The following is a 14,559-nucleotide window of genomic DNA, read 5'->3' as shown; positions in this document are numbered from 1 at the left end:
CAAAACCCTCAACTGCTTAGACACTCTTAGTGCATGTGTATATATCAGCCTATTTGTGTAGCATATCTAAAAAAAACAGAATGTAAAAGTAATTTCCGATTGTGGTATCATAAAAGGATGTCAAGTAAAGGATTTCTTCTTCTTCAGTGAAAGCTGCCACTCAGATGAAGACGCACAATGTCGGTAGTTGGTGTCCATCAGAGAAATCCTGCCAATGATCTTATCTAATGGGTCATCAAACTGTCCACTGGTCAACGTCAAGTAGGTGGAAGCATCAGGAAAGAGAACAGAGAAGGAAGTTTAGTTTTAACTGTAAAGTGTTTCTCAGCTCTCTTATTTTGAAATGTTTATGTAGACGTTGCTTACTTATTCTTGCAAAACATCTGCAGGGCCCTACAGTATATACACACATACACACCTATACCGCACAGTTTGAAGCTTAGGGCAACTAACCAGGTTGTCGTTTGAGAGTTCTGGGGCAGGTTTCACAAGATTCATGCCTGACAACACTTCACATTTGAGCATTTTAGTTGTAAATTAAGGATCAGCATGTTCACTCTGTCTTTGTCTACAGATTGGACAATTAAGTTAAACCCCTCATACTGTTGAAGAAAAAGTGTGTGCAGAAACTTTGATTTTGGACCTCACTGCATTCAGAGTTAATCTGCTGAGCTGGCAGAAGTGTTCTGATGTGAGGAATGAAAAAAGCTAATTTATGGGCAGCGATCTGCTGTCACATGCACCAGCATTAACCCTGCAGCCAGAAAAGCACTTATTCCTATGTGCAGGCACATGTGTCTCTGCATGTATGTCTGCAGGTATTATTTTACCATAAATAGCTCATATGACTTTTTACAGCTGCAGATGGAAGCTATTTGAACCAGCTATGCTCTCAAGGCTGAATTGTTGACTCAGGTTTAATCTCGTTTTACTCTGTTGGTGCAAAATCAAATTATTGTTTTTACCTCATTATATTTCTTTGTATAATTGTCTGTATTTATTAACAACCCCCGAATACAACCAAAGCCTGCTCTAATGTGGTTGCTCAATACTTCTTGGAATTCTTTCAACACCAAAACTCTCGACCATTGTGTTCAAATTCTGAACCACATTTCATGACAAATCACCCAACAGTTGTAGAGAACACATACAGAAGAACCTGTGTGTTGTGGAGCCATACGTGGTTCTCCATAGGTGTTGGTGGGTTTAGTTGGGGGGACATGAGCCAGGCACATGGGGGCAGCATTAGGGGTCAATGGTTCAAGGGGCAATTGGACATGGGGAATACGATTCTATCAGGTCTGTTTTGATACATTTTAGAATGGCCTCTTTGTTTCTCTCAGATGGCTTCGGGCTCTGCTCTGGTGACTTTGTAACCATCAAATTAAGCCACACCTTACATCTGAATGACTTTAAGCTCTGTAAAGCATCTGTCAGTCAACTTCAACAAAAGGCTTAACTATCCATTTTCTTTCCAAGTTACAACAGAAACCTATGGGCAGCAGACCACAAGTCTAAACCAACTCTGAAAATTATATAACAACTAAAATTGAAACTCAACAGTCAATCCAGTTATTTTCCATGTTTTACAGATATTGTTTACTTCAGCCCTGTTTCCACCAAGCAGTTTAGTTTGGTTCAATACAGATGGGTATGGTTTGATATGGTAACCCCTGATCTTGCTTGCATTCCCACATCCAACCTTACCCATGCAGGGTGTAAGCCGGGTGGTGATAGTCGCATCAGCTATGTAATTTCCCCTCCTGGATTAATAAAGTATTCAGAAATAGCATGACATCATAGCAGTGTGACACAGTGTAGCCCCCCCCAATAAATTCCATGAAGAAGAACTGGACAGTAAACGAAGATCAATGATACCGAAGGTCTGCACCTCAGAGGTCGCCCATGGGGCAGCACAATTATGACATTACTCACAATAAAAGTCATTGAAATTGCTGTCTAGAAATCCAGGGGATCTTTAAACACAGAGAGTTTGTCCTCTATTACCACTGCCCACAATCAACGAGCTGATTTGTGTCGAGCTACACTCTTTAGGGTCAATTGGTATGCTTGGCATCTTCACAAAAGGGTAGCAAAAAGTAGAACCGTTGGTTGGTTATTTTGGTACCACTCCTGACTTTTGAAGCTGAAAATGTCCAAAAATTGCATTTAATGATTCTAATCCTGCTAACCTGCTCACCAAGCGGCAACCTACAGTGTTGGTTGAATGAATCTAATGCGGAAGTGCAAAACACTGGACACAAACACTACCCCACTGGATCTGTTACTGAAGCGTAAGCAGCGGGCAAACAAGTAATTGTCATAAAAAAAAAGGGTTATGGTACTGCATGACTTTTTTTTCAACATGAAAAAAACACCAGCCACTGCAGTGACTCTCGTTCCACAGTAGTTCCATTCACTGCACATGCGGTTTTGATGGGAACAAAAAAGTAAAAATAACAGACAAAAAGAAAGGCACATGTCATGTTTACCTTTTTCTTATAGTTTCAAAGTAATATTTAGTTTAAAAAGTAGTTGCTCGGTAAAGAATTATGACCAGATAGAGGTGCACAACATTTTGCATTCTTTATGCTTCATTTATTTTCTAACAGTTAAGTTCAGTCAGTAGAAGTAAAAGTAGTCTTTTTTTATTTTATTTTATTTTATTTTATTGTTCTGTCCACAATTTCTTCTCTTCAAATGCCTTCAGGGAAAAAAATGAGCCATAGGCAGATTGGCATGATGACAGAAAATATCAGATTTATGAATAGACTGCAGCGTTATATAACTCAGGAGGTATAACAGATCGCCTGAGGTGGGGGAGGGGCAAGTTAATGAATCATGAATCCTTAAAGTAGGACTGCTTTTAAATTCAACCTTTTCTACTGCTTCTAAAGTTCGCCAAACTGCTTGAGGGTAAATTATCGTTGCACTTCAGAATCAGATCAGTGCTTTCCATTGGGAGGAACAGGGGGTTAGGCATGTCAGCAAATCACACAGGTCCTTTCTAACACACCCACCTGTTATTCAAAAAGGATTGGATGTAGATTGTGAGAGTGTCTGGTGTTTGTTTTATATTTTGATATATGTAACTACTTTGATAGATTGAGTTGAAAGGTGGGAACATTTTTAAGAGGTGGAGCCTTTTTGTGGAATTGATTATTTTGGGGGATGGGAGTCTAATATGAGGTTGGGACACTTTTGGAAAGCAGGGACATTATCTTATAGCCAAGGTATTTTTTGAAGGGGAGTGAAAACTTGTATGAAGTGAGGATACGTTTGGAAAGTTGGAAGTTTTCATAGCGATGTTTAAAAAAAAAAAAAAAGAAATGTCAAAGATGTGTGTTTTGAAGACATTTTTTTGTGAATTGAGGACATGTTACAAAAGTTAGATGCCTTTGGGAAGAAGAGTCATCTTTGGAAGGTAAAACCATTCCTGAGAGAGAGGAGGCTAAAGGAAATGAGGGAACATTTGAATCAATACTAGACCTTTTGGAAAGAGTGGAAGGTTTAGGAATGAGTGAACAGTTATGTAATCAGGGGACATTCTTATAAAGTATAGGGACATTTTTTGAAAGGTTAAGGAGAGTTTTAAGAAGTCAGTTGGAGAAAACTAAGAATGTCTTCTGATGACTTTAATGACTTTTCTTTATGGTAAATGGGGAGATCTTGTAAGTGTTTTTTTTCTAAATTTGGAAAGAAAAGACATTTTTTGAATATGAGGACATTTGAAGACATGATAATTGTTTTCCTTTTTTAAAAACACTTCAGTATATGATGTGGTTGTGGTTAGGACTGCAGTTAGGTAAGGGTTGTGCAAAAAAGCTTTGGGCATTTTGCCAATGATAGTTCTCAGAGGCTTAGCTTAAAAAGATGTGTGCTTGTCTGTATGACATTGTGGGGACTGCAGCCTTGTTTGTGTCATTAGGGGACCAAAGCAACGTCAGTTCCCATCAGAGAAAAAGAAAGTTTTATTTCATAGGATTCGTGTTGTTAACCCTTAGGGAATTATTCTAAGATGATACGATGTCCTTACACGTCCATTCATACCAACGTAAGTTTGGTGTGTCTCCTCTGGTGTTCATAGTGATTCAGTTTCAGTCAGACTGGATTCACAAAGAAACTTTTGTTATATCAACCAAGTCAGTTTCTGTTGTTCTGTCTGACAACAATCATTCACTCATCTACACACAGCAAGAAAAACAGTACATGAAAATGACAGGCATTTAATCTTTAACATACACTTCCAAATGTGTCTCACAAATACACATTTTAAAAAAAGTTACATAACAAACAAAAACTGGGCTGTGTAGGAAAAAATTAAACTCTTACATACTGCACAGAAAGAACAAAAAGGGGGAAATGTTTATAAATCATCACCTTCATTGAATAAATGCTTGAGTTGGTTTTATTTTCCATGGGAAAACCATCCAAATCAAGTCATGCAATCAATCCTAAATCGCTCTGACAACATTTGAGAAGTTAACAATGGAAGAGAGGAGTATTCATTTCAAATCTGTGCAGGTAGAGCGAGGAATGAGGCCCAGAGGGATTGAAAAAGAATATCTCATCTGTCAGGATGGATAGAAATGAAATCTGTGCATGATGATCCCGGCGTGAAGCAGCCTGCACACCAAAACTCAGAGGAGATTATGCAAAACAGCAACAAAATAGGAAGCAGAATTTACAAAATAAGAAGGAAATAAACAACCATATAAAGAAGGAAGAAACTCATGATTAAAGAGAACCAGTAGGGGGCAGCATTGTCACACACCCTGTCCTATGACAGCCGCTTTTGGCATCAGTTTTATCTTTAATAATAGTGCTTTTTTTTTTTTTTTACATTACATTACATTCAATGAAATGTTATGTGCTAGTATAAGTAAGCATACTATATTATATCAAATACATTTTTTCAAACTATTTTAATTTGTTTTCTCATTTTGTTATTTACATTGTAAGCATGTATAACTTCAGTATAAGCTTAGACTATAAATAATAATTTGAAACTAAGCGGGAAAAGTAATAACAGAATGAAAAAATCTTAATTCTACTTCTAAATCTAAATTGTAAAAAAAAAAAGAAGAAAAATAATTTTATAATTTTATATTTTCTTCCAGGATGTAAGGAATAATTAATGTGAACAGAAGCTGACAACAGCAGGAATTTCCAAATCCCTTTGTTGCAAAATAACATGTTTATTTAAATATATACTCAAGGCAATTAATTGATGCTTAGATATAAAGATATAGTGTTACTCCAGAATAACAAGGTTATTTTAATGAATACTTTTTGTGTTGGTTTCACTCCATGCAATTAGTCTACGGAAACTGAGAGTTTGATAAATTTTAAAGTTTTGAGTTTGCAGATTTTCATTCATTTAGTTTCTTAAAATCAAATGATATCAGCATCCTGGAATAACAAGATCATTGTTCTGTTTCTCCTTAATTACCAAATATAATATTAAAGGCAGGGTTAGTAATTTACACCCGCCCCCCCTCCCCTCTGTGCTAATTTAAAAGCCGCGCCTGTTGCTCCAGAAGCTCCCCTCAACTCATCTCTTGCATTGTGTAGAAACTACGTCGCCTCATTCAGCGGTAAGTAAACACTAAACTTTATCATAATACATGTTAAAAAAAAATACTTGACTATTTTACTACTCACAACGGCCAACGACGAACTCAGAGTATAAACTCCGACATTAGTCAACATACAGAGACACAGTTTATCTTGACTCTTGTTTTATTGATTAAACATCAAAATTTCTGATCGACATCCCTGAAAGATGATAGTGAAGATGATGATGATGAAGACTGGCTGTCTGCCTCATCTCTGCAGGACAGAGGCGGTGGCAGAGGATGACGAGGAGACCACCTTCCCATCAACCACCGTCTCCACCACTGTCACTGTCCGTTTTGTTGTGGAGGTGGAGGTGGACGAGGAGGACATGCTGTCGACCAATCAGAGAGCAGATCAGTTAGACGGACATAAAAATAGCTAAATAAGAAATATGATGACAGTAAGGATTGAAAACAACGCACGTTACATCCATTCTCTTCTAAGTCTGTGTAATATGTTTCCCAAAACAAAGGTAGAAACTTTTTTTTTTTTAATTCCACACTGAACTGATCACCCCCCATCGGGTGTGGTCAAAAACACCTGAGCCCCCTCCTCCACTGAGTCTCACCTGCTGCTGGCCTCTCCGTCCAGCAGCCTCCTGTACTCTGCGATCTCCATCTCCAGCCTGGTCTTGATGTCCAGCAGCATCTGGTACTCCTGTCCCTGACGCTCCAGGTCGCCCCTCAGCTGAACCAGCTGCTCCTCCAGCATCATCACCTGAAGAAGTAAAGACGAGGAAGGAGGAGGAGAAGAAGAATAGTTTAAAGCTGAACGAACAAAAGTCTAAAAGGTAAAAGTTCAAAAGTGATTCTTCGCCTGTCTCACCTGAGACTGGTATCCGGAGAGCCGCACGGCGTAGCGGTTTTGAGTCTCGGCCAGAGATCCCTCCAGAGACGCTTTCTGCAGAAAAACACACAGAAGACATGAAAACAGTCCCTACTGTAAAAAAAACTATATTCTCTATAAAGACTGATCCTTCAAAAGTATAAATACATTTTTTAAATATTTGTTTTTCTGATTGATTTTCGGAGTACATTTTTTTTATCTATCATGATTCAAATTCTTCATCAACTCACACCTGACTATACCACTGAGAGGAGAGAGGGGGAAACACATCTGTTGGTTCAAAGTCTGATGTTGGTTCATTTTTTTTTATGATCTAAGAGAAAGAAATACCTCTTACTGTAAAACAAGTTTTTTGATGGAGCCCCTAAGGTGCTGGGACAGAAGATATAAAGAAAGTCGTCTTCACAAGAACATTTTTTTGAGTGTAAGAAAGCTCCTGGTGCTCACCAGAAACTTAATTTATTATTATTTTTTCTTCTTCTTATGAAGCCCTCTTTGTCTGTTTTTCAAAATGTTGCATTGCTTATATTTCCTCTATCTTTATTATTTCAATTGCTTTCATTTCTTTTCACGGCTTTTGTTTATTTCTATTCTTTTTATTTCTTAGTATCCCTGTTTCCTGTTTTTGTTTTACTGCTTCTTATTGCTTTACCCTCTTTTCTCCTACCAATTTTCATGATATGCTTGTTGTCAAATCACTTTCTAAACTCTGGATTTGAAAGGTAATACATGTATTAAGTTATTATGATCAATATTTTCTGAGTAGTGGTAACGCAGACTCACCAAGCCGAGCAGGGTCTGCAGCTCGATCTGCAGGTTCTGCAGCGTGCGTTTGACCTCTGTGATTTCTGTCCTGGATGTCTGCAGAGTGGTCGTCTGAGTGACCACCTCTTTGCTCAGAGCCTCTGACTGCACAAACACACAAAAAAAAACCACACAAAGATCTAAAAACGCAAGAACATACATGTGAGTATGTTTGTCCACAGGGAATGATGTCACAGTGTTACCTTGGTCTGGAACCAGGCCTCGAGCTCTCTTTGGTTCTTGGCAGCGCTGGTCTCATACTGCTCTCTGATATCAGCCATGATCTTACCGAGGTCCACTGACGGACCGGCGTCCACCTCAACGTTCACCTGACCGCTCATCTGGGCGCGCATCGCCAGCAGCTCCTGCAGAGGAACAACATATTTATTTAGCTAAATACAAAACAACCATTTCAAACACTGAAGCCCTTAAACAACAAAAAAAATGCTTTGTGCTTTTACACCAAATGTCACAATGATGGCAGAGGTTGCTATGTAGTGAGACCATCAGAAGTAACTAATCCCAATCATACACATTCACACACTGCTGACGAAGCAGTGGGAGCAACTTAGGGTTGAGTGTCTTGCCCAAGGACACAACTGACATGTGGCTGCAGGAGCTGGGGATTGAACCCTGACCTTCCGGTTAACAGACAACGACTCTACCAACTGAGCCACAGCCACACATTTGAATAATCAATTCAATTTAAATTATACTTATTCAGTAAAGTACATTTTTCTTTGGTTCCATTTTTTAAAAGTGAGGATTTGCAGCCTTAAATTAATTTTATTTTGAAAATTTTAGGAGTTTTTGATTAAAGGTTGGACAAATCAAGGCATTTCAAAATGATCAACTGACTGATCAGTGTCTGTGAGATCATACTGTTGCTTACTTTCTGTACTTTTAAAAAGAGAAGAGTGTTTGGATGTAAAGAGCAGCGCCGCCTCAAGAGGTCGCTGTTCAATCCTGATTTACACTCTGAGGCTGCTTCTCCTGTATGGAAGCCTGCTGCTGCCAATTTTAGACTACAAAGTGTGATTTTTTTAGTTAGTGGACATTTCCTTTTCCTTTCAGAGTTCACTAAAGAGGCCAGGGAGAATGTATTTCATTCGTCTTACTAACTCTGACCAACCTCATAATCTACTAAGGAGTCAGTTTGTGATTGTCACAGTGTGGTCAAGTTGTTGTCGTGCTCTCTCACCTCCTCATGGTTCTTCCTGAGGTAGATAAGCTCCTCCTTCAGACCCTCGATCTGCATCGCCAGGTCCGTCTTGGCCATGTTCATCTCCTCCAGGACCCTCTTCAGCCCGGCGATGTCCGCCTCCACCGACTGACGCATGACCAGCTCGTTCTCGTACCTGCAGGAGAGGGAGGAGGAGGAGGAGGAGGAGGAGAAGGTGAGGTAAGCATGTAGAGGAGCAAGGGGAAAAGGTTGAAGATGAGAGGTTGGGAGGTTGGGAGGTTGGGAGAGGAAAGGAGGGAGAGGTCAGTAGGAGTGAAGGAGAGAAGGGGGGATGGAGGGAGGGAGGGAGGGTGAGGAGGTTGAGGTAAGGACAGATAGGAGGATGGGCAGGTGGTAAGTGAGGATGGAGAGGAGAAGGAGGGAGGGGGCAAAAGATGAGAAGGAGGCCGAGGGGAGGAAGCGGATGAGGAGGAAGAAGGAGGAGGGGGGAGGAGGTGAGAATGGAGAAGAGGAGGAGGGGGTGGGAGGAGATGCAGAGAAGGAGGAGACAGGAACAGAAGGAGGGTGAAGGGGGGGGGGGGGTTGAATAGAAGGAGTAGTGGGAGGAGTCAGGTGATTGACAGGTGTGGTGCTCTGCGGTTATACAAACGTTACAAAGTGTGTTACGAGTTGGTCTGTGCGGCTGTTAAACTGTCAAATGACAAACAACAACTACAAGTAACGTTTTGAAACAGGTCAGGTTAAAAGCACCGCAGTAATTAACAGAATGAGCAGAATGTGTGCACCTTAATGAAACAGTTTCAGTATGAATGAACCAAACATGCAAGTTCACATTCCTCTCTTGGATTTCCCGCAGCAGAGGTTTTGAAGGTGTCTGTCGTAATTAGACAGTGATTTATATGATGACATGAGGCCCTGAGGTCAGAGCTGCCTGATGAAACATTAATACCATACCCGCCGCAGCCTGTCAATCCAAACGCACCTGACACCGTTCATCTGAGTGCGATATCTGGCAGAGTGTTTCTTTATCTGTCCAAATCTAAAAGTGTGCTCTGCTGTGGTTTCTGGTGGAACCGTCTGAGTCAATCAGACCTCAAACACTCTGCTCAAGTGTGATAAGATTTAATCACAACTTGTTTGGACTTGGGACTTCTCATGTGGGCCGACTGTATGATCATAAATCTGTCATCTCAACCCAACAACTGAACGCAGGTACTACCGTTTCTGCTGTGTTGGTTCAAGAACTTCTTCCACCACAGGGGGGGGGGGCATTTAGACTCACTTGCACCTGAAGTCTTCTGCAGCCAGGCGGGCGTTGTCGATGCTGAGGTTGACGGCTCCGTTCACCCTGATGGCTCCCTGAATCTGGAGAAGACACACACCTTACTCACTTAAAACATTTATAGAACAATTTGTAGAATTATAATAAAAGAGCCGCGAGAAGACTCTTCGCCCTCCCTCCATCAAGAAAACTCTCTCTGCTCTGCCCCTGAGTCACCTGCACCTGTTACCATAAGGATGAGGAGTTACCTTGTCTGTGAGGTCAGAGATGGTGGCGTAGAAGGCGCTGTAGTCCCTGGTGGAGGGGCCGACCTTGCTCTCCACAAACTGCCTGATCTTCAGCTCCAGCTCGGCGTTGGCCTTCTCCAGAGCGGCCACCTTGGCCAGGTAGGCAGCCAGGCGTTCGTTCAGGTTCTGCATGGTGAACTTTTCGTTGCCGATGACGCTGTCGTCGTTGCCTGACACATTGTAGCTGTAGGAGGATGAGTAGCCGCCGCCGCCGCCGCCACCGCCGCCGCCACTAACAGAGGAGATCCGGACCCCTGAGCCTCCTGATTCTGCGTACACGCTGCGGGCCCTCATGCTGGACACCAAGCGTCCACCACTCATGCCCCCCATGGAGGACCTCACAGAGGAAGAGGATGAGCGAGTTAGGGTGGTCATGATGGAGGATGTTTTCCGCTGTGGCTGGAGGCAACACAGAGAGAAGGGGAGAGTGAGGAGGCACACGTCTCTCGCCCTCCTATTTAAACCTCCTGCAGCCAAAGAGCCGTCAATCAATCATTAGGCACCATGACGGGAGGAATGTGCACGGAACGCCTGCGCAAGGTGTGTCAGGGGATGGTCAGGGGAAAATGCAACCTTCAAACCTGCTTACCAGCGTGACAATAACTTGCTGTGTTTATTGATGTCAGAGTGTAAAAATCCTCCGGAACCTCTAGGCTTTGTGCAACCTTCAGATTGTGATCAGCATGCAGAGACATGAAAGCAAAGCTGTCAAAGATGCGGGAAAAGCCAAAGTTTAACTAAAGGCCATGAACAGAAGTTAACTGTAAACACTTCAGGGTGATACTAGGTTAATGTCAACAAGTGTCTGTGTTTCAGGTGTGGGAGATAAAGATATAGTTACATGCGTTTTGAAGAGCAACATTTCAAATCACACATCCTTTGCAAATATCATAAAAAGAGTCGAAATTGCTTCCCTCAAAGGAAAGTGTTTTACAATACTGTTGTTGAAAACAAGAAGAAAGACTTTTTGTAAAAGTTTGATCCAGATACAGACTTTAATCAATACTTCAATACTTGGAAAGTTTTTGGAAAACAACATCAACTCTAACACAAGTCAAATCAGAAAAGTCAAGATTCTGTTTTAAAGGAAGAATGAGCGACATTTCACACATAAATATAAAGTCAATCAAGTATCTCCTCTGTAAATGTCTCTGAGTCAGGACTGTCTACAATGAGTGAGAAGTGTGAGTCCCCCCAGCCAGGGGGGCCCTCTAGCAAATCAACAAATTCTGGTTCATTTAATGTCCAATAAGTAATGTTAGCTGACACATCATACAACAAGACAAAGTTACAAAAGATAATTAGACACTAACTTTATGAACATCCATTGTCGCTGTGTTGTTGTCAGAGCCGTGTTTACATCGTGTTTACATCGTGTTTACATCGTGTTTACATCATGTTTACATCGTGTTTACATCGTGTTTACATCGTGTTTACATGGACGGGACGGCCTTGTGTATAAAAGCTGTTTTAGTCGAGGATTAGAGAAAAGAAGAACGACATACTCACTGCTTGTTTAGATCACGGTCATTCTGCGTCAATTCATGTTGCAATGTGAAGCTCTGTCTGAAAAAAGAGGTGGTGCAATGTTTGAGTGAGTCGCCATATTTTAAGGTGCTTTTTTTGCTGATATTTTACATGTTGAGAGAAACATTAAAGTGTCCAACTAGAGGCCGTGTCTTTAGTACCGCTGTGCAGCTGACAAATGAAAAGGTGCTGTGTAGTCTTACGGACGGGGAGGCGAAAGAGCTCTTCAGTCTGTCTGTGGGTTGAGTAAGGTGAAGTAGTAGGATAAGCAGTAGCACCCGTTTTTCTAAAATCAGTAGATACTTCAAGACAAACAAACCGCAGCATCAGAAATAACAAAAGCAACTCCTGTAATGTCAGTAACTGCTGTACAAGACTCAGCCTGTCAGTGGCTACCAGACATTAAGATTGGGTGCATTTGCCCCCATGGATTTGTGTTACCCAAAATTAAGAAAAACACAAGTAACTACTAAAATAATAATAGTAGAAGTAGTAGTAATAGTTCTGACCTTTAGCAGGGGTAATAGTCCTAACCTTGGACTAACCTTGGGGGGCACTTAAAGGTAGAATTTGGTGGGTGTAAAGTTACTGGAAGCATCAAAGCTTGATGTGACATTTTGGTTTCAATGCTTTTTTTTTTTTTTTTTGACTCTCTTGAAAGATGAACTTTACATTTAATGAGGCTTCCTGAACAAATGAAAGGTTAAACAGAGCTGCCCGAGGCCACCGGCAGATGACGAGTTTTTACACGTTTTAAATGTTAGAAGTCACAGACTTATGAGCTGTGACGGTGTGAGAGTCTTCGAGGTTCGATTATGTTTCATTCTCGCGTTTTTAAAAGTTCATAAACTCAGTTTTTCTGAAATATTTACCCAGAGAGTTCAGATTGAGCCATAACGACCAGATGTCAGGTGATGGGACACTGTGGTTTGGAAAAAGATTCTTAAAGCCGACGTTCTTTCAGGGCAGGCTCACTCTTCCAATATTTGAAAACCCCTGCTTTAAAGGGAGAATGTGCGACGTTCATATCCAGCAGATGTCGCCCTTGAGCACCAGCATGAAACCAAAACAAACTCCTTTTTGACGACACCTCCGCTTTTTCTGAAGCCTCCGCTCTCCCTCCAGAACGCACACGTCCAACCCCTCTCCACTCGCGTTCGCACAAAGGAGCGGTCAATTAGAACGCACCAAAAGCCCGATTAAGTGGAAGCGGCAGAAATTGTCTTTTGCTCGAGCTGCAATCACCTGAGGCCTGCATTGTTGTGTTAGCAGGCTAATGTCAGCACACTTTGGTTAACTCATAACTTCATATTGCACATAAATAGACACGGAATGATCATGCTCTAAAGACACTTACCTGACATCTAAATAAGCATCGAGTATGTTATTCTTCGTTTCTCTAGTCCATGACTAAAACAGCTTTTACACACAAGGCCGTCCTGTACATGTAAACATGATGTAAACACAGCTCTGACAACAGTACAGCTGGGGGGACTCGAGCTTCTCACTCATTGTAGACAGTCATGACTCAGAGAGACATTTACAGAGAATAATTGATTTCTGCTGTATTTGTGTGCAGAATGTCACACATTCTTCCTTTGAATCTTCTTATCTGACACCGAAAAGTGACCAGCTAAAATCACGCATTGTGAGGCTTATTTGTGCCTCACGTGGGCTTGAAGTTTACCTGCAGCTGGTTTTTCTTACATATCTCAGTTATATAAAACGTTTGTCTTTTTTCACGAGTCGTTTTCATCTCGTGTTGGATTTTGAGTTCTTTTCTTTAGTCCTTCTTGGACTTTGCAGCCTGGACACAATCAGTAATGTTTGCAAACTGTTTTTCTTCTTTCTTTCTATTTGCTAAGTTTATCTAGAACCCTGTGCACCTGTTGATCACACTAAATGAGCCTTTTATTGTTTATGACCTCCTCTCCCCACTCCAACCTTTGACAAACATCACGCCCATCTGACATCGTCCCGTCTTTCATCACCGAGGCTCAACACAGCGCGATCACACCCCCGTCAACACTGCAAACAATCCAACGCTTCAGAGAGCTCATTAAAAAAATGTAACTAGCTACAATGCTTGGTTTGAATTTGAATCTGTGTTTGTTAACAGACCTGTTTCTACACCCTGAGACTGAACTCTTACTCCGTGGGGTTCCTGCTGTGTGATGCATGACTTCCTCTGCTGGGTTGCACGGCAGCAGCTCAGTTTGAGAGAGAAACCATCGCTCAGCAGGGCATCTGCCAACGAGAAATCCAACTCTGCAGGCCCAGCCAGTCTTACTGTAAACTGAAACGGAGTCAGAGCTCATAAAAACATTTCTTTATCAGCTTCTTTATGAGCGTCAGGTGGACAGAAAGTACTCTGCAACCTATATTTAAAGTTTCATTCGAGATTTTAGAGTGAAACTGAAAAGTAACCAGATGATGGACTGTGAAAGTTTATAAAAGTAAAAAAGGAACAAAGTTTAACTGGTTTGTGTTTCATGAGTTGCTGGTAGACTGACTCTTAAGGCCATTACACACCAAGTCATTTTTTTTCTTTTCTTTTCTTATGAAATTGTTGCAGGTTAAAAAATAAATCCAATCACAGGGCGCTGGTGGTGCAGTGTTTAGAGCGCACGCCCCATGTATGGAAGCTACAGTCTTCCAAGCAGTGGGGCCCAGGTTCAAATCCCCACTCTCTCTCTCCATGATTTCCAACTCTATCCACTGTCCTATCTCTCCATTAAAGGCACAAAAGCCCCAAAATATATCTTAAAAAAAAAAAAATACGATCTCATGTTTGCACACTGACTCCGAAACCATTTTTTTTGGAACAGGTTTGATTTCCTGCATTTTTTTGCACCCAGCCCTGTGTGTGTGTGTGTGTGTGTGTGTGCGTGCCAGCCGCTGTTCTGGATCAGTTGATTAGAAATTGTTTTTCCTCTTTTTAATGTGCGGTTACAGTATAGATGGCAGTGCATCAAACTGGAAAGTCTCCTCGCTCTTGTCTTGTTTTCACG

General features: G+C 41.4%; 1 protein-coding gene across 1 annotated transcript; it reads right to left on the bottom strand.

Annotated features, from left to right (window-relative positions):
• Positions 1-5,724: 5,724 nt before the first annotated feature.
• Positions 5,725-10,460, bottom strand: LOC132954643 (keratin, type I cytoskeletal 13-like). The gene is made up of 8 exons (XM_061027259.1): positions 9,983-10,460; positions 9,735-9,817; positions 8,471-8,627; positions 7,473-7,634; positions 7,249-7,374; positions 6,445-6,519; positions 6,188-6,336; positions 5,725-5,950 (listed from the first exon to the last, which is right to left on the bottom strand). The coding sequence occupies exons 1-8, from the start codon at positions 10,394-10,396 to the stop codon at positions 5,827-5,829; spliced, it is 1,290 nt and encodes a 429-aa protein (XP_060883242.1). The 5' UTR covers positions 10,397-10,460; the 3' UTR covers positions 5,725-5,826.
• Between the last annotated feature and the right edge of the window lie 4,099 nt (positions 10,461-14,559).

The sequence above is a fragment of the Labrus mixtus genome, chromosome 20, assembly GCF_963584025.1.
Source record: "Labrus mixtus chromosome 20, fLabMix1.1, whole genome shotgun sequence".
NCBI classification, from domain to species: domain Eukaryota; kingdom Metazoa; phylum Chordata; class Actinopteri; order Labriformes; family Labridae; genus Labrus; species Labrus mixtus.
The sequence above is the reverse complement of the archived record's forward strand: the minus strand, read 5'-3'. Positions and strand labels throughout refer to the sequence as shown.